The sequence below is a fragment of the Pollicipes pollicipes genome, unplaced genomic scaffold (genome assembly GCF_011947565.3).
Source record: "Pollicipes pollicipes isolate AB1234 unplaced genomic scaffold, Ppol_2.1 Scaffold_3087;HRSCAF=3621_pilon_pilon_pilon, whole genome shotgun sequence".
NCBI lineage: Eukaryota > Metazoa > Arthropoda > Thecostraca > Pollicipedomorpha > Pollicipedidae > Pollicipes > Pollicipes pollicipes.
In genome coordinates this window covers 19,667,485-19,686,199 of record NW_023596225.1, presented here as the reverse complement: position 1 = coordinate 19,686,199, position 18,715 = coordinate 19,667,485, and the positions used below count along the sequence as shown (strand labels likewise).

Below are 18,715 nucleotides of genomic sequence, written 5' to 3'. Positions count from 1 at the left end.
TCGGCCGGCGCCCGGCGGGATCCGACGGGGAATGCCTGGGGTCAGGGCCTGGCCTGTTCCAGAGAATGCATGGCTGCTCCATGTCGCGCGGTGTTGTGGCGGGGCGTGGGACAAAACGGACCGTGCGCCTCTGTGTGTGCTTAGTATTACGCTGTTGCATTGGGATGAGTTTTAGTCCGTAGCAATCGTGTTAGTCATTTCTAAACGGAGGTATTGCACATCCTGAGTCGGCGCTCTGGTGATCTCATGGTCGAATCACCCCAGGAAGTTTCGACATCTTGAAAGGTGAGTTCTCACCGACTTTTAGCCTGGACTGTACGAGACGGGCCATTAGCCGTATCAGCTGCGGTAATTCAGGCTGGCTTACACTGCCGATGCATGACATGAAACTCAGAAATGCCGTTCTTCATAACTTTCTTACAAATCATAGGCAATATTCACGCAGGGAGCCATTTTCCGAAGCACAAATTGTCGAAAGCACTTTAAGATTTGGTGTCACATGGCGCAGACACTCAACACTTCGCGTGGTGAGGTGCTGCGCTCCAACGGCGTCGCGATACGTATGCGTACTAGATGCGAGGCAAAGACGCAAATTCTCAACAAAACCCGATAAAGTCAAAGCTCCACATAATAGTATTATATGCTTCCAATGCTGCTTTCTGCTGCGCAACAGCAATGCACATGATTGATCCAGATTCGTAGCTATCATGTACATCATTGCACTCTAGAGTGGTACCGTACAGTGGAGTGGTACTGTAATGTTCATGCAGCGTTTTCTTCTACTGCACTCTAGAGTGGTACGATGCTGTGGAGTGGTACCATAATGTTCACACAGCGTTTTCTTCTATTGCACTGTAGAGTGGTACCATACGGTGGAGTGGTACCGGAATGTCCATGCAGCTCTTCCTTCGTGCGCATAGGTGTCCCGCAGGCAGCAGCCATGATCAGCATGCTGGTCAGCCCCTCTCGTGGTGGAACGGTCGCATACTCGACCGACATGCCGTAGATCCGCGTCTGAATACCAGGGGCATATCCCGAAGATCTGCGTCTGAATGCCGATGGCGTATCCCGGAGATCCGCGTTTGAATGCCGGTGGCATATCCCAGAGATCCGCGTCCAAATATCGGTGGAATATTCCGGAGATCCGCGTCTGGATACCGGTGACGTATCGCAGTTTTACGCATAATCTGGCCGGCAATATCGCCACGCTGCCCAGCGGCCATGAAATTCTAGCTTATCAGAATGCGAGTCAAATTAAGCAATTATGACATCATCAATACATATCATCATGCCATCAATGTCAATATTAATCAATACAAATATAATATCATCGTTAATCACAATAAGGAAAAACAACACCGCAAGAGTAGGAGCATAGCAGCTTAAGAGCCAGATCAGAGAGGGGTGCGCAAAGAACTGGCGATGTCACTCACCTTGGGTAAAATTGACCATTGCCTAGACCCACGGCACAGGAAAAGGGATGAGTGCTGCGCCACGTCACCTAGGTTGTTACTTTAAATGAACACGTGAAATTCTAGGCGATGCGGCGTCTGTAAAGGTTAAAAGCATCCTGGCCACATCATACGTTGGAAGTTCATTCACCCATGCGTCTTAACTTCTAAACTGTCCACGAACTTTCCTTCGACCATGGCGATATTTCAGCATGCCAAGATTTGTCGTCTGCTGACAACGGAATGTTCGATTCTAACTTTGAAAGTATCCAGCCGCGCTCGGCGTTCTGACGACGGCCGCGCCGCTGGCCTCAGAGTTCCGGCTTGATGGCGGGCCGCGGGCCACAGAGCGTTGGCTTGATGACGGGCCAAGGGCCACAAACCGTCCGCTTGATGGCGGGCCGCGGGCCACAGAACGTCGGCTTAATGGCGGGCCGCGAACCACAGACCGTCGGCTTGGTGGCGGGCAGCGGGCCACAGAGCGTCGGCTTGGTGGCGGGCAGCGGGCCACAGAGCGTCGGCTTGGTGGCGGGCCGCGGGCCACAGAGCGTCGGCTTGATGGCTGGGCCGCGGGCCAGCAGAGCGTCAGCTTGATGGCGGGCCGCGGGCCACAGAGCGTCGGCTTGGTGGCGGGCCGCGGGCCACAGAGCGTCGGCTTGGTGGCGGGCCGCGGGCCACAGAGCGCCGGCTTGATGGCAGGCTGCGGGCCAGAGAGCGTCGGCTTGGTGGCGGGCCGCGAGCCACAGAGCGTCGGCTTGATGGCCGGCCGCGGGCCACAGAGCGTCGGCTTGACGCTGGGCCGCGGGCCACAGAGCGCCAGCTTGATGGCGGGCCGCCCCGAGCGACGCGGCGCAATATCGGCCAGGGCGCCACGCCCAGATTGGCCCCGACAGGGCCGCCGGCGCCGGTGACGGTCATCTAATTAAGAAGCGGGTCGCGCCGGTGCCATTGCCGGAGGAATCCGATACTGTTGGCTCACACTACATGCCCGGCGGGACGATTGCTGATCAGCTCCAGAGGTCAACAGTGATCTATTCGCGGACGACGCGTCTCCATCCGTCGCGTTCGGTACGGAAGGCACAATGCGCGACATCTGGCGGCGTCTAGGAGGCCCTCACCGTCAATGAGACATGAATCGATACATTTGTGGCATGGGTCAGACACAGTATTAACCTGTCGCTTTGTAGCCGGGGCCAGATAACTTTTACCATAATTGTTGATAAGGTTGTCATGTACCGAAGGGCTCGATGTCATCAGCACCACAATGAATTTATCCTGTAGTGGAGTCCAAAAAGTTTTCCAAATAAGCCCAAATAAGCTCTACGGAATGTGTCTGTAAATCTGAATGACATGTATTAGCAGCCTGAGCCAATATAAAAATGTGACAAAGGCTCCAGACCAACCGATCAAACGGTTAGCATGTAATAAATGGTGAACAACCGGTGCCAGAAAATTAATAGAGTAAAATAGACCAGAATCAAATAAACCACCGCGATTTGTCGATCCTAAAAACTCGGCATGGAAAATATTATGCGTTTGTATGTTTCCGGAGGACGCAGTTCTTAAGTGCGGTCGGAAGGGGTGGGGGGGGGGGGGGGGGGGAGGGCTGGGGCCCAGGTGCACCCTTAGGCCCATATTATTTTCTTAAGCGAGCGCCCACTTTCGAGGCCAATTTTTTTAAAGCATACACTAGTGAAACATCAGGACCAGTTACGTCTAATGATCTCACTGGGTAATGCCACGCAGCACCGTCAAGACATAACATGGATATAAAGCTTAACTATTCCCTAGTCCAAACTACACAGTCAACGCTTTGTGACCAGAATTGCCGACTTTGGGTGTAAAGCAACACCCTATCAGGAGGAATTTTCATTCCTTTTCCCCCATATTTTGTGTGCATTTTTCACTCCTGCCTGACATTGTCTAATCACACATGCCAAACCCCTACTTCCCTTTCTGAGGTTTTCAGATGTCATCCAAAACCGAGCTCACTTAAAACCACCAAGCATAAACGAGGCTCCACAGAACCCGGACACCTATGGCTATGTCCTGCATCACATACATCTGAATCATGTCTATACATGCACAGAGCAAGGGCGCCAGGTACCTCCAAGCCCAAGAACCCCAGCGACTCCAGCCGCTTGCACGCATTAAGTTTGGTTTGTTTACAAAATGCATCACAACTGGCAGATGTGTGCCAAATGCAAGGTGTTCACGCATCCCCTATTTTTTTGGTCTCACCACCACACCACGAAAGTAGAGCTTGGCGCAAACACCAGCAAGGCCTGGTAGATAATTTTACTCAACGTATTTTTTATTGCACCACTTCCGAAATGCAGGAGTGAAAAATTCATGAAATGAATTCTAGATTAAATTTACAAGATGAATATCACCATGCGAGCACATCTGTTAACAGATTCTAAGTCAAATCAGCCGATTACAAAATTTTGCCACAAAAGTATCAGTCTTTATATTTATGTAGCTACTTTTGTTTTTCTTGGTATCATGCGAGTGCGATGTCACTTTATTCATCTTTTTTGATTGACTTTATAGACACCATCTGTTGCTTAAGATGTTGACCATTTTCTCTTCAAGATGCTCCAACTGCAAACTTGTACGTATTTCATACATAAATTGGATTAACTCGCCAGTCGCCCAAACATCCTCGATATGCACTCAAGAGTGAACAATTCACAAGGAACGAAGGAGACAATTTGAAGCACGGAACTTATCTTTAACGTCATTTTTGCCCTGTTAAATGCTCGGTTAACCGTTTTCTTGGTTCATGGCGGTGTTCAATAATGATAAATCTAAGCCTTTCGAGCGTCTAACTCACCAGGCTACCTGACAAGGCTACCCTAATGCTGCCATACAGAGCTTTGGGACAGACCTGACGCAGCTAATACGGAAGTGTTTGATTGCGAAATTCTGCCCAATGGAGATGTTTATCATACACACCTCTTACTTGTTTCGCATTTTAATCTCGTAGGTTGGTGGGCACGACTGATATTTATATTTTTGGGGGGCGAGTGGGATGACTCTGTCTGCCAGCAGACCATGCACAAGGTACTGACTTTGTTGTGGGGATCAGGAAGAAGCCAGTGAGTCTCCTGTGGACCAAGTGATTGCTTACCTTACCTGCTTCCAACACATGATTGGTAACCAGAGTTAGCCATGTTCTGTTCTAATCCATCGAATTTTGTCGCAAGACAAATTATGATGCCACGAGGCATGCAATGGGTTTATTTTGTTCCATATTCTGGATTATTTGTCCCCAATTTCTTGAAGTGGTCCCTCATGGCTGCTTTAATCAGATGTTTTCTATAGTTGTCATGGTTTGCTGACTGGCAAATAACTGTTCTGTAGAAATGCACTATATTTTTAACGCAGGGATACTATAGGCTGCATAGCAATTATAATATGAGTTCAATATTAGTATGTATCAAATAGTCAGACCATCCCATTCAAGATGTGAAGCCATCATCTCAAACTTTGTCATTAAATATGGATAAACAAGCCTAAATAGATGCAATTGCTGCAGCTGAACAGGCAAGCAGCAATACCGGCATGGTCATCTAAAAGTTATGTTACTTTTGGAGAAGAGAGATTGTTTTGTGGAGCATACTCATTATTGTTTTGGTTATATGTTGTCAGCTTTGCCTGATGTCAACAAGCATACGCAAATGAACTGAATAAAAATGCAAGTTGAAGCCAGCCAGAAATTAGCTTTATCATGTTTTTATTACAAGCGCTGCTGTCAACAGATAGGTGAGTTGAGATGATGTTCAACATATGGGCTACTCTAAGTTAGGTTAAGTTGGTTAAGTGCATGGTAAGTGGCAATAGGAATTGTGCAAGAATCAGTAACTCACAAATGGTGCTGTGATACAAACATGCTAGACAGGATGAGATGAAGTGAGGCCTCTTTAGGTTAGGCACAGTTAGTCTACTTTCATGAAAATAAGCATTGGTGTTTCGTAAGGAACAGTGACAAAATGTTTGTCTTCCCCGACCCCGTCTTAACAGAAGCCAGAGGTCTGTCTATTGTGTTTGACTTGGTGATGGGCTGATGTGTGGGAGTCCAAGTTCTTTTTGCTTCGGTGTTTTATGCTTGTTGAATTTTCTGTTGTTATTTTGTTATTGAATTCCTTTCCTTTGTTTTGTGTTAAAAGTGCTGTGGAAGGGAAGAGCAAAGTACAGCATCAAATTATTGGTGTTTATAATTTTTATGCTCATTACACTGCCATGAAATTTCCATGCTCTAATGTATTCTGGTTTACTTTAATCGCCTAGCATGTTAAAAAACAAAACAGCTTTGTCAGGTTTCTGATATAACGTCCAGCCAGTTTGAAATAGATGTCTTTGTTTGCTGAAGAATCAGTCACGAGCTCATAAGTTCCATCTTTTGTGAATTGCTTTTATCATTCCCACGCGGTCTTTTTGCGACGGATTTTTTCACTCCCACCCTAGTTCAAAAGCGATCCTAGCTCCCTGTTTGCGACAGTACTACACTCCTTTCCTGCAGTTGTGACCACCATCGTCATGACAATCGCCATGCACACCTCTCCTGGTGCGAATAAAAGAACGTTTGTGATTGACCCGGCGGGCAAGGGCCTGTTACCCAGAAGTTGGCTGGTTGAAGGTTGAATCAGTGCCTTACTATCATCATCGATCATGTGATGCTCCCGGTTTGAGCCACTATCGATCGTGTGATGTTCCCAGTTTGAACCATATCATCATGTGATGCTCCTATTCCCAAAGCTGAAGTGTGACTAGGGAAGAGCCCCTGTGGTAAACCATGTAGGGGAGAAGTAGGGGAGGAATCAAAGCCATGGTATAACTTTTCGTTGAATTCGTGGAATAACAGCTTAATCTCCGCATGTCTCTTAGTCTAGACAGAATGTTTCAAGTTTTCGTAGCACTCATTACACAAACATATTGACACATTAGTGTTTTCCAAACATCAAACAGTCTGAATGAGTCACAAAGCTATGGTTCAAAGCAAAGCTTATGCAAAGCGAACTTCACAAACGTCTCTTTGCAGATTACATTCAAGGCCAAAATCGATCGTGGTGATGAAACATCTCGCAGGGTAAAAGTAATGAGACAGCAACCAGTGCCCACGGCCACAGCCAGCGCACCGGCAGTTGACTCCATTGCATCAGACATGTGCGGGATATCCGTGGTCTGGACGTACCCACCAGCAACCCAAACACGCGAGGCCAGGTCCATGGCATATGCCGCCACCACCTACTGACTTCATTAGAGCCCTCTCGCCTGACGGTGATTAGTGCCCACCTGGCACGCGCTATCGCGGGGTCGTAATGTCTCCATGCATGGGGACGCCGGTGTGAGGGCGGCCAGTGCCGCCGTCCGGTGCTTTCTCATGACAGCCGAGCCAAGCCAGGCTCATTTGGTATGCGCCGACGACAGGCACATCGACCATGACGTCACCCCCCCCCCCACCCCGCCTCCCCCCCTCCAGAGAGGGCCCGTGCGTAGCCACGTCATCAAGACGAACCGCCAGCTTAAAAATGATCAGCAAAATGGCCAGATTATGGCGCGTTGCGGCTGTCCTGACATCGGCATGAAGTGTTCATTTCCGGCGGTTTTGTGCGGGGCAATTAGAATGCGAGACTTCCGCCCAGCGAGGAGAATTCACGCGACGGCAACGGCCATCCTTTGTGTCATTTGCAGCATGGAAGTGGCTCAGGGGAGCATTAGGCTGAGTGCCTGCTGCAGGTCTGGTACATGCCGATGTGTCACAAGATACCAGTTGATTCAATGTGAGGCTGGGACCTGTCAGCCATACACCAGCCTACAGTGTGAATTCGGCCCGAGCATGTGACTTTTCTGGAACGTTTGACACAGACGTAAAGGCAACAACGCTGTTAGTGTTCGTCCTGAAAATGCCACCTGCACTGCGAAATGGCTGGCCTTAATCGCTGGGGTGCTGCCTGAACAAAATTGAAGTGCTATTTGAAAGCATACAAAAAATGAGACAGCTAAAAACACAATACAAGAACGGCTATATGAATGAACGAAACAAATTGCATCATGATACCCGTATGTTCAGTGGAGACAACAAAGTGAATGAGAGCAACTTATTTACATCCAGATACAAGTCCAGTCAATGCAACCTTTCAGCAGCATTGCCCGTCTGATGACAACTTACCTGAAAGTCCACCAAATGTCGAAGCTCATTGCGTTGAGCCAGAAGCAGACGGCCAGGAACGAGTAGTACATCACGATTGCTGCAAGGAAATGAGCACACATCAGTGCGCAAGTGCACACACGTACAGACGATACCTCCCGTACCATGTACACATACCTTGCTGTCCACGCGAATCCACCTGCAGTGGATTCAGATGGACCATCGTTGTACACGCACCGCACGTGTTCAGAGCAGAAGTGTGAATTCGGATAGCCTTGCCGGGGACAGATAACGCAAAAGCACCAAGGGCAGCGCAACGCGGCGATACAAAACCCGAATACGGAAAGCAAAAACTGGATGTCTGGTACACCAGAGATATAAATCAGTAAAGTGGAATACAAAATAGCTACTGGCCGAAAAACAAATGGATGAAGTCGACCTTAAGTTCTGCTGATGCCTATTAATCAAGGGATAACTACAGACGCCCCACTCCGAATAACCAGGACTCTGCACAAGAAGACACATGTGGACAATCACTGAATACAATCAGAAACTTTCATGACCACACCAAATCTAGTAAGCTGGAATGTTCGAGGCCTAGACCTATTCGCATAAAATCCTCAAAAGATCTTGCTGTGCTCCAGGTGACACCTTCAACCTTAGCTTGCGAGCAGTGGTGGAAGAGCGTTTTCGCATGGTAATAGGATCTCTAATCATGCATGTATTCTCGTTTCCAGAAGATCCGTAGGCTCGATCGAGACGACTGACTGCCATGCACTTTTAGTGAACGGAAGGATACCACTCGTCAAGGTAGAAGCTAAGCAAACCTTAACCTAGCTTAAGTCATGGTTGCATTATTATGCTCGTACGCACCATCTCAATCGGTGGTAGAACAAATTGATTTCTTTCAAACGCGGGGGAGATCTTAAATGCGCAGAATAAGTTGTCCAACCTGATAATAACTGTCGATTTAAATGTGCACTTAGGTAGCACTGATGTGGACAAATCACAAACAAGAATACAGCGGCCTGTGCAGATCGTTAATCAAAATTATTAGTGATTAAGGGTTGATAGATATCCAATCCGTTGAAGCAACAGCTCAATTCGTCGAAGCAATCCAGGATTTATTACTTAATGTTTAGCGAGGCGATTGGTCATACTCAGAAAGCCACTGGGCGTAGTACAAAGCCGAATAGTTTCAGCGACCACGATATTGTAACATTGCAGATACAGATGGCAAACATGCAGTAACGTGGCCTACGTTTTTGGAAATTGAATACCGACCTATTGTATGGTAGTGAGTCAGCAGCTTAGATGCGTCGTTAAACTCTTGCTGCCGAGTGTCACGTCGGAATTTATTCGGATTGCAGCCTAGGGCTATTACTTGAATTACCTTAAGTAAAATAAGCGTAGTGTGCGTGAACGAGGGTAAAAAATTAGCCCGAGCTAAGAGAGTCCGCGAAAAAAAACCAGGAAGATAGAGTGTCTCGGCAGAAACCCCTAATTTGGGACTATTGGAAAAACAAAAGCAGGGTTGGGAAAAGAACCATACTCTTCTCGGAGATAAATTAGTTGGAAAATGATGAGAAGCCGACTCGGTATTTCTACACACTTTTTCAAGAGCAGGCGGCGGAGAAAGTAATCCAGATGCTGGATAGTGGACTCGGTTCAGCTGTTATGGGAGACGAAAACATTCTTAAAAATTGCCGACCTTCTGACGTCTGCATAGTCAAACAAAACGTCTCATAGGCACGTATATTTCGTGGATGATGTCCTCCAGCTGGCAGGGAAGGACCGTGCGTTGTGTGAGAGAAGAATTTCATATGACAAATAAATATGCATTTAACATAATGTCGGGAAAAAGTAACGTCTAAATCCGGTTTTACAAGGTAATTTTTCATTGATTTTGGGAATGTATGGGTGGCCTGGCCGCTGATTAGATTAATGGACCATTTGACACAGAATTATTGTTTGATACGCAGCGTCGTGGGGTGACATCGCTCATTAATAAAAAGGTAATCAAAGTCTGTTGAAAAATAGGCGTCTGTTTGCCTCCTGGGTGTTGTGCATGAGGTCATTGCTAAGGTTCTCGCGATATGGTTGAGAGGGGTTATAGGAACAGTGGTCGATTGGGATCAAAATGTATTTATCAAAGGAAGAAATATTCTTTGTAATTTGGGGGACATACAGGATGTACTTGACGATAGTTCAAGTTTGTTGCGTGCTTGAAAGCGGTATTCAATTCTGTTGAGCAAGATTTCATTTGTATCATACCGCGACGCTTTAATTGGGGAAAGTTTCGCGAAGTGGGAGCAGCTTCCATGCAATCGTTCAGAACTTACAAAAATTAACAACGGATACGCCTCTCATTGGTTTTTGCCTCAAAGGGAAATTACGCAAGACCTCCTCTGAAATGGTTTTGGCACTGGCGGTTGAAACCTTATGAGTCAAAATAAGGACGTCTAATGGCATAAGAGAAAGACAAATATCTGGGCTAAAACTAAGTGTGTCGCGGTACGCTGATGACATCCCACCTTTTGTTAAAGACGCGGAGTCTATGCTGGAATCGCCATGTCTGTTAGAATAATTTTGGGGGCTTTCGGGCTGGGGTTAAATTGAAATAAAACTAAGTTTACGAGGCTGGACCGCTGCTGTTCAAATGGGTTAACATTGTGTGGTAATCAGCCCTGCGAGAAAGTTAAGAGCTTGGGCACTTGGTTTTCTGCGAAGGACAATTATGCAGGACATAATTTGAATCCTATTATGCATTATATCAACGGAATGCTGCATTCAAGGCCACAGAGGAATCTCAGCTTCACGAGTACCATAAATGTGGTCAAGAGTTTGATGTAGAAACTGAATTACATAATTTCATGCTTTGTAATCCCCAACCACATCCTCAACCAAATTTAAAGTTGCATAATCAGATTTACTTAGCGTGGTCTTTCACCGAAGATGGCTCGTGATATATTTTAACAGCCCATTAGGCCACAGTGCTTGGGAGCAGCTTCAATACTCAGCTTAAGCAACGCATTGAAGCTTAATTGGGTCATTCGGCTTCTAAACATAACGTCCAAGTGTTCATCAGCACTCATGGACAGCGTTGCTTCTCTGCCATTAGTATATTTTTCCGAAATAAATGCAAGCTAAGTGCTTTTTACGCCAATTCACAGGGCTTAAGACCTATGCCCTGCAGGCATTCTGGCATGGGGAAATTGGGTAGAGGAGATACTGTGGTTTAAGGTGTGCACTCTGATCGACATAAGGCCGGTCCTATACCGTCACTGGGAGAATCATGGCATATGATTTATTGGTGATTTCGTCACAAGACGGAGGAGATACTTGACGCACTTCCAGTCACGCACCATATCCAGACTGCAAGGTTGACATGCTTTGGTACCAAGGACTTGTTGGTGCGATTTCCACAATATGGAAGACTTTTTGCGTGATAGAATAATGCACGAATGTATGTCTATGCAGGAAGAAAAGCCCAAGTCAGCGGTAAGCTATGGATGCGAGAGAAACCATTAGTAACTTCCAAGGCAAAGGATTCAAATCGCATGGGATTAACGACTCGCGAACCAAAAGCGCTGCGAAAAAGGGCAGCTGACGACGTAGCGGCCGAATGTCGGTCCGAATATGTTGACATACCTTATTACTATAGTGCGTCTACTCAGCCCTATTCGTTCCAATCTTGGGTTGGGCACAAGTACGTTCCCACCAAACGGTTTTTGTATGTAAGGCCCGTTACAGACTCACAGTAATGCACGTGTTGTGGGAAAGATGACGCTCTGGTTCATTAGCTTTTCAGCTGTCAGTTGGCTCATGCATTTAGGTGCGATGTTTTCCGGGCCATGAATCGGGGGTACGGGCCAAGTCGTTGAATTAACAGTTTTAGTCGAGCATCAGCCTGGTCTCTACCGCCTCTTGATAGTAGTATGCCTCGTCAAACCTGACAGCAAACCTATCTGCCAAAATTTTTAAAAAAGAAATGCCGGAGGGACTGAACAAAGCAACGCGCGTTAAATACTACCACAATACCTACACGCTATCACAGGACAACTTTTGCCCGAGGCTAAATTTACCTTATTCATAGAACGTGAAAGACGCGAGATAGCTTCCGCGAGTTGGACCACGGGACGACTCGCGAGTGTCGTGGGTGCACGAAGCACGTGGCTGTGAGCTGCGATAAGCGCATGGCAAAAGCCCTCCCGCCCTCTGCCACTTGGCATCGGACGAATGATTATGGGCAAGCCGTGACAGCACCTGTGGTTGGGACCATAGCAGTGCTGACCGGCCCCAGTCACTGACCCGTGACCTCCGTCGACCTGTGACCTCAGCTGACCAGTGAAGTCAGCTGATCTGCGACCTCAACTAACATATGAACTCGGCTAAACCGTGACATCATCCGCCACGTGACCTGCCACCTGACCTGTGACTGACCCATGACGTCCGCGGCGCCATCTCCCCCACTGACCTACCTGTGACATGGCAGAAGGTCATGTTGGCGTAAACCGTGCGCGATTGAGCGCTCAAGAGGCAGACGTAGGCGGTGAAGAGCGCGGCCACGTGCGACAGCAGACACCGGCCATGCACGTTCTGCAGCTCTGGAATGGCCACGTAAATGACGAACGTGACCAGCAGGCAGAGCGCCGACACCACCAGCAGGAAGCGGTACACGTAGGTGGCCGTGTACACGCTGGCCAGCGGCTTGCCGAAGCAGGCGATGGCATAGTCGTAGTCGATGCTGAAAGTGCTGTTGTAGACGTAGCGCGCCTGATCCACGCAGAACTGCGACGGCGCGAACGATGTGCTCTGCTGCGGCACCCAGAGCGTGCCATCACGCTGCAAGTAGAATATATCCTTGTCGTCGTAGGCCGGCTGCAGCGCGAACACCCTGCCGTAGGCGCCCGCCTCCGACGGACCGCACACGGGGTTGCCAGGCATGGTGAGGAAGCTCTCCACCTTCACCTCCCGCGTGTGCTCCGTATGGAAGACGGGCCGCCAGGGGGCGCGCTGCGGCACGCAGGCCAGGTCGGCGGCGCGGATCTGCAGGCCGCGCGGACAACACTTGCGCGCGCACACGTGACGCGCACAGGCCGGCTGCAGCGTCTCCGGATCCAGCAGGGAGCTGGCCTGGTGCATGCTGATGTTGCAGACGCGTGCCGCCGTCTGCTGCTCCAGGGCGGCCTCGTCCCCAGGCGGAGGCGCGGTGGCCGGCAGCAGTCGGTCGGCGCAGAAGCCCCCGGCCGGGAACAGCGCGTCCGCACAGCGCAGGTACAGCTGGCCCGTCGTCAGCAGGTCGAACTGCTGCTCGGGCTGCACGCCGTCCAGCCAGAAGTGCTTCTCCTCACAGCTGACGTTGGCGTACCGCACGCCGGTGCGGTCGTCGGGCGGGCCGAGCCTCCTGCTGCGGCCGTTCAGCAGGAGTGGGCGCCAGCGCAGCGGCGCCGGCACTGGCTGGCACGCGGGCTCCCCGGCCGGCTGGCTTACCAGAGCCTCGTCCGGCGCACAGCACTTGAGCACCTCGGCCGTCTGCTGCCAGCGCAGGCCGGGCAGGTTGTCCGGCAGCGGGCAGGCGGCCGCGTCCGGAGCGGACACGGCGCCCTGGCCGGACACCGGCGCCGACAGGCACGCGGCCAGCACAGCCAGTGACAGGAGGTTCAGCGTCGCCGCCCTCGCTGCAGCCAGCATCCTCATGGGCGTGCTGGTCACGATCAGCCCTGGTAGTCGACTCGTCTTGCTGTTGCTCAGTCGCGGCCCTCCGCGGTCGGATCAATCTGGGCCCTCGGATCCGGACATAGATCGCAGCCTCCTCATGGCCAATCGTAGGCCTCCCTGATGGCTAGCCGCGGTCACTGACCCCGACAGCTAGTACGACGATCACGTTCTTCCGTTTCGACGTTCGGTCCCACTCCTCTACTGGGCAGTCACGGTCCACCGACCAGGCCGCTAGCCAGCCTGCTGATCCGTCCACCAGCCAGCCTGCTGACCCGTTCACGTTGCTGGACGGCACGCCACAGCCGGAGTCCTCTGACGCGGTCGCCGCTCACCGTTCCGCGTCCTCCGCCCAGTCCGCGCTGCTCCGACCCCTGCCACGCGGCGTCTGGCGGCGGCCGGATCCGCGCCCCGCCGGCCGGGCTGGCCGCGTCGCAGCGCCCCCTTCAGCCGCCCCCGGCACCTGCGCCGCGCAGCCCGCTGGCACCAGCCAGTCTTGGGCAAAAACCAGCTGCGAATGAGGGGACGTGGGCAACGGACGGCTATTGCCGGGTGTGAAGCGCCGCGGGAGGGGAGTGGAGTCACGTCGGGAGGAGGGTGGAGCGGCGGCGGGAAGGGAACAAAGCTGCGACGAAAGAGGAGTGGAGCGGCGGCGAGAAGGGAACAGAGCTGCGACGAAAGGGGAGTGGAGCGGCGGCGGGAAGGGAACAAGGCTGCGACGAAAGGGAGGTGGAGAGGCGGCGGGAAGAGAGCAGAGCTGCGACGAAAAGGGAGTGGAGCGGCGGCGGGAAGAGAGCAGACCTGCGACGAAAGGGGAGTGGAGCGGCGTCGGGAAGGGAACAAAGCTGCGACGAAAGGGGAGTGGAGCGGCGGCGGGAAGGGAGCGAGCCGCGGCGGGAGGACAGTGGAGCGCGTCAGGAGAATTGGCTCGCAGCGGAAGGGGAGTGCAGCCGCGGGGGAGGCGAGTGGAGAGCGGGCGGACATGTCTCGCGTGTCTGCTGTGGTCATAATGTCCTGGCTGTTTTACGTGTGACGAGCGAGAACAACCTCAGGCAGCAAGGGCAGCGTGGGAGCAGGGCAAGACCGTTCGGGCCTCGAGCTGTTCACGCAAAGCCTTGCTTTGACAGAGTCGGGATGGAGAAGAGGGACACGACACGGCAAGGCCAAACATGGGCAGCAAGTACCTACTCAGCTCGTGAATTCATTAAACGCAGCAATTTTTTCGCAGCTAGATGTCATGTTACGCCGCTATTACCACTGTTACCGTTCGCCAATATTCCGGCAATCATATTATTATTTGTCACCAGATTTACAACGCAGTGATAGAGAGTTATACCCGACCCACACAGGATGTCAAGAACAGCGACCAATTACCCCAATATGCAGGTCAGCAACCAGTGCTGGCCGCTCATAAGCTTTGCTATGCTGTAACCTTGACTCAATGCACGCAATCACCCCTCGGTGAAGCAAAGAGTCGACTTTGGCACCTATGTGCAAACAGCGAATGGTGCACAATTGCCGGGAAGCCAGGCCATGGAACCGATAGTGAAAGGACCCGGTGGTGCGCAAAGGAAAGTTGCGCTACTGTTTCGCGTTTTGCGCGTGGATGATAACAAATATGAGAGGGTATGTCAAGGTAACGAACGTGCAAAACGTCTTGTGTAAGTTGCTGAAACATAAACTATTCATCTACGTGTTTCCGTTAGATTTGTTTAAAATTTCACCTCGTCTTATCATTTAACTGGCGCCAGCAATAGTTCCTAAGGGTTGAGCTATTTCATTACAACCGATACGATGCCGATACAACCGATACAAAATCTAAACTCGTCTGGACTTTGAACTTCCATGGATGGCCCGGTCGCGCCACGCTCTGAAACCAGCGCAACGGGAACGCCCGCAATTCACTCGAAAATTGAACCGAGGGTCTGCGCTTGGTGAAAATTTATGCCCAGCAAAGGCTGGCAATCATGTGAACTTAGATGGGCATCCACTGATATCCATCAATGAAGGGTTGACAATGACCTCAACCCAGGTCGGCGGCCAGGTCGCAGTCTGCAGCCACTTTACGCGCACTGGCGAAGGTGCGAGGTCACGGTCTCTTTTGACACAGATGGCTTATGAGTTCATTAGCCCACGACTTGACCCCGCAACTTATCACCTGTGGAATGTAAACACGACGATCGCTAGGTTAGTCGGCCGCACAAATTGACACGACTCAGCCCGAGCTGCCATTGACAACCACCTCAACACACGGTGGTGACGCGTCACAGGCAGCTGCGCCTCCACCAGCGGGAGCCAGTGTCTCGTCCACACGGGGAGGTGACACGTCGCGGGCAGCTGCGCCTCCGCCAGCGGGAGCCAGTGTCTCGTCCACACGGTGGTGACGCGTCACAGGCAGCTGCGCCTCCGCCAGCGGGAGCCAGTGTCTCGTCCACACGGGGAGGTGACACGTCGCGGGCAGCTGCGCCTCCACCAGCGGGAGCCAGTGTCTCGTCCACACGGGGAGGTGACACGTCGCGGGCAGCTGCGCCTCCGCCAGCGGGAGCCAGTGTCTCGTCCACACGGGGAGGTGACACGTCGCGGGCAGCTGCGCCTCCGCCAGCGGGAGCCAGTGTCTCGTCCACACGGGGAGGTGACACGTCGCGGGCAGCTGCGCCTCCGCCAGCGGGAGCCAGTGTCTCGTCCACACGGGAGGTGACACGTCACGAGGCAGGCTGCGCGTCCACCAGCGGCCAGCCAGTGCCTCCTTCCACACGGGGAGGTGACACGTACAGGCAGGTGCGACCTCCACCAGCGGGAGCCAGTGTCTCGTCCACACGGGAGGTGACACGTTACGGGCAGCTGCGCCTCCGCCAGCGGGAGCCAGTGTCTCGTCCACACGGGGAGGTGACACGTCGCGGGCAGCTGCGCCTCCGCCAGCGGGAGCCAGTGTCTCGTCCACACGGGGAGGTGACACGTCGCGGGCAGCTGCGCCTCCACCAGCGGGAGCCAGTGTCTCGTCCCGTCAGCTAGAGACCCGTCCAATCGCTGGCTCAGGGCGTTGGGTCCGTGCTTCGAGCCATTCACGACGTGGTGAACGCAAATGTAAATCGGGTCGAGTGATTCACAGCCAGGGTGGCGGCGCGGGGGAGATAAGCAGACACACGTGCTTAATCAACGCCAGCGTCCTATCTGACGGCGGGCAATTAACCAACCATTCTGAGTCACCCGTATTTGCTTTCATTTCGCAACCTCAGGAATCCGTTCTAGGACCCTCGCGTTTACTTTCCAGTCGCAAGCGAAGTGTATGAGCCCATGTGATGGGCCAACGCGCAGTTCCGAAGTGTCATTGGACCAAAACGGAGAAATACACGTCAAACGGAAAACCCCTCTTTCCAGGTCTCTTACAATGTCATGCGTCATTTTCTTCTAGTTTTGTGCATTTTGGCAAGTTTAGCCAGCCGCGACATACTATATGTTTGCCATCCAGTCCTGCAAGAGCTCTCAGTGGGAACGATGATCCCATTTCGTCGGTTCTGGAATGATGAATCGCACCCTCTAATCGCAAATTGCCTTTTCATAACGATCTGGATGTCGATCCGTTGCCCATTCTAGCGGTCCGTTTCGCCTTCAAACGCATGAGGAAACACCGGGACATGCCTAATGCGAATCAGCGCAGACTGCGTGAGTTAGAAGCGGGCGATGCGCGCGAACTACCTTCGGACCTGTAACCGGGACAGTTCGGACACGACACTCGGTGGCGTTCGATACGGCACAGGTGCGACCAAGGTCTGCAGCGCGGCTGCTGACTCAGTGACGGCGCCGGCGGTGACGATAGCGTGGCACGTGACCCCCTTGAACCCAGTCCACCTCTGAGCATTCAGGGCGAACTCGTCCGGCCTTGAAGCAAGACATGCGTGTGCGTTTCGAACGCGTGATTTCTATGCCAGCGCAAAAAATCATGGAATTGCCTCGGTGGTCGTTATCTTCGAAGCCGGATGGAAACAAGTCGTGGCACGATGTTCGACATGTATTGCAATGAGCTGCATGAGGATAGACAAATACACTTCCGAGAATCGGTGACACCAAACGCATGTCTCTCACAACCAGTATCACCACCGGGCCGACGGCTGAACCGCCCTTCGGAGTATCACCACGCGCACGTAGTGAACATTCCCACTGCAAGAAAACACACAGTTTCATAGTTTCGTCTAGGCGGACACCAATATCGCACAAAACAGCTTTGGAGGAATGCATACGTTTTTCGCACACCTTAAGTGATAACGAACCTATAAAAATTTCCTCAACCCTGCATCAAGATGGGCGCCAATCTTCACTCGGGCCCTCACACTGGTTCAAAACGAGGACGGCAGCAGTTTGTGGTACATATTCAAAGACACAATGCAAAGACAATGATAACCTTGTCTGCCACCACCAATGACGTTATACGTCGTCCATTTATGATTCGACGAATTTAAACCCCTTCTTCGTCAGATCTTCTTTGGCCTCCTTGATTTGCTGAGGACAAAAGAAACATCGTTACACATCTTAGAGCGTGGTTAATACTGCATCTTCAAACACACAACTCAGGGTCAGCCAAACGTCGACGGTTAGAAGTCGGGCAGAGAAGGCCTCAGCTGGACGCCAGAAGTGAGGCCTGGGAAACACTGACGCAGGCGTCAGACAAACCCGGGTCATGCGCCACCAGCGTTGCGAGACCATTGCTGCCGTGTTCCGGGAATCAACAGCGTCACGGAAGACTAGCGAGCCACTTCCCGTCCGGGTACCAGCAGCCGGGTACCGGGTACCGGGTACCAGCAGCCGCACAGCCGCCACCTCAGCGACGTCCTGCGTGCCGTATGGCCCATGCCCAGGTAGGCCCAGGATACCTGTTCATTATCTTCCCACTGAAATCGGTTCTATCGGCGCGCGACATGCCTGCATGTTCGAACGCACGTGTTCGGCGTCTGGGGGGTCCTTGCGGCGTACGCGCGCCAGTGTGGCAGGCCAAGTCTAGCCCTTCCTAAAAGGCGAGAAGCAGGCGCCCTTCAGGGAGGGAGCCCCTTCCTAAAGTGCGCTCACACATGTCGTCCAAATGCAGCGATGAGATTCCATGCCACGCAGCACCTTCGGAAGGTGGCGAATCGCTGACGTCTAGAGCTGCCGCTGCCGCTACCGCCAGCCCCTGTGTCATCAAGACGTCGTTCGTGGACACCTACACGATGGGCGAAGCGCCATTTCAAGTAACCCAAAGGACAAATATGTAACTCCCGTCGAGTTCTACACATCTCCCTGTCATTCAAGGTCGGGCTAGTACAGTACGCTCCGCAGTGTCGTGTGCAACGCCATGAGGAGTGTGTCTTGTCTAGTTCAAACAGATCATGCCTGGTGTACGCTAACTGGAACTGACAAC

The 18,715-nt window shown here is 51.9% G+C and overlaps 1 protein-coding gene across 1 annotated transcript in view; it reads right to left on the bottom strand.

Moving 5' to 3' along the window:
- The window catches only part of LOC119114792 (G-protein coupled receptor Mth2), a 32,113-nt gene extending 18,924 nt beyond the window's left edge, over nucleotides 1-13,189 (bottom strand). The window contains exons 1-2 of the mRNA XM_037238822.1: nucleotides 12,087-13,189; nucleotides 7,627-7,705 (exon numbers count right to left, since the gene is read on the bottom strand). Coding sequence (XP_037094717.1) covers nucleotides 7,627-7,705; nucleotides 12,087-12,750 — 743 coding nt within the window. The 5' untranslated portion in view covers nucleotides 12,751-13,189. The remainder of the gene's footprint in view (nucleotides 1-7,626; nucleotides 7,706-12,086) is intronic.
- Nucleotides 13,190-18,715: the final 5,526 nt, after the last annotated feature.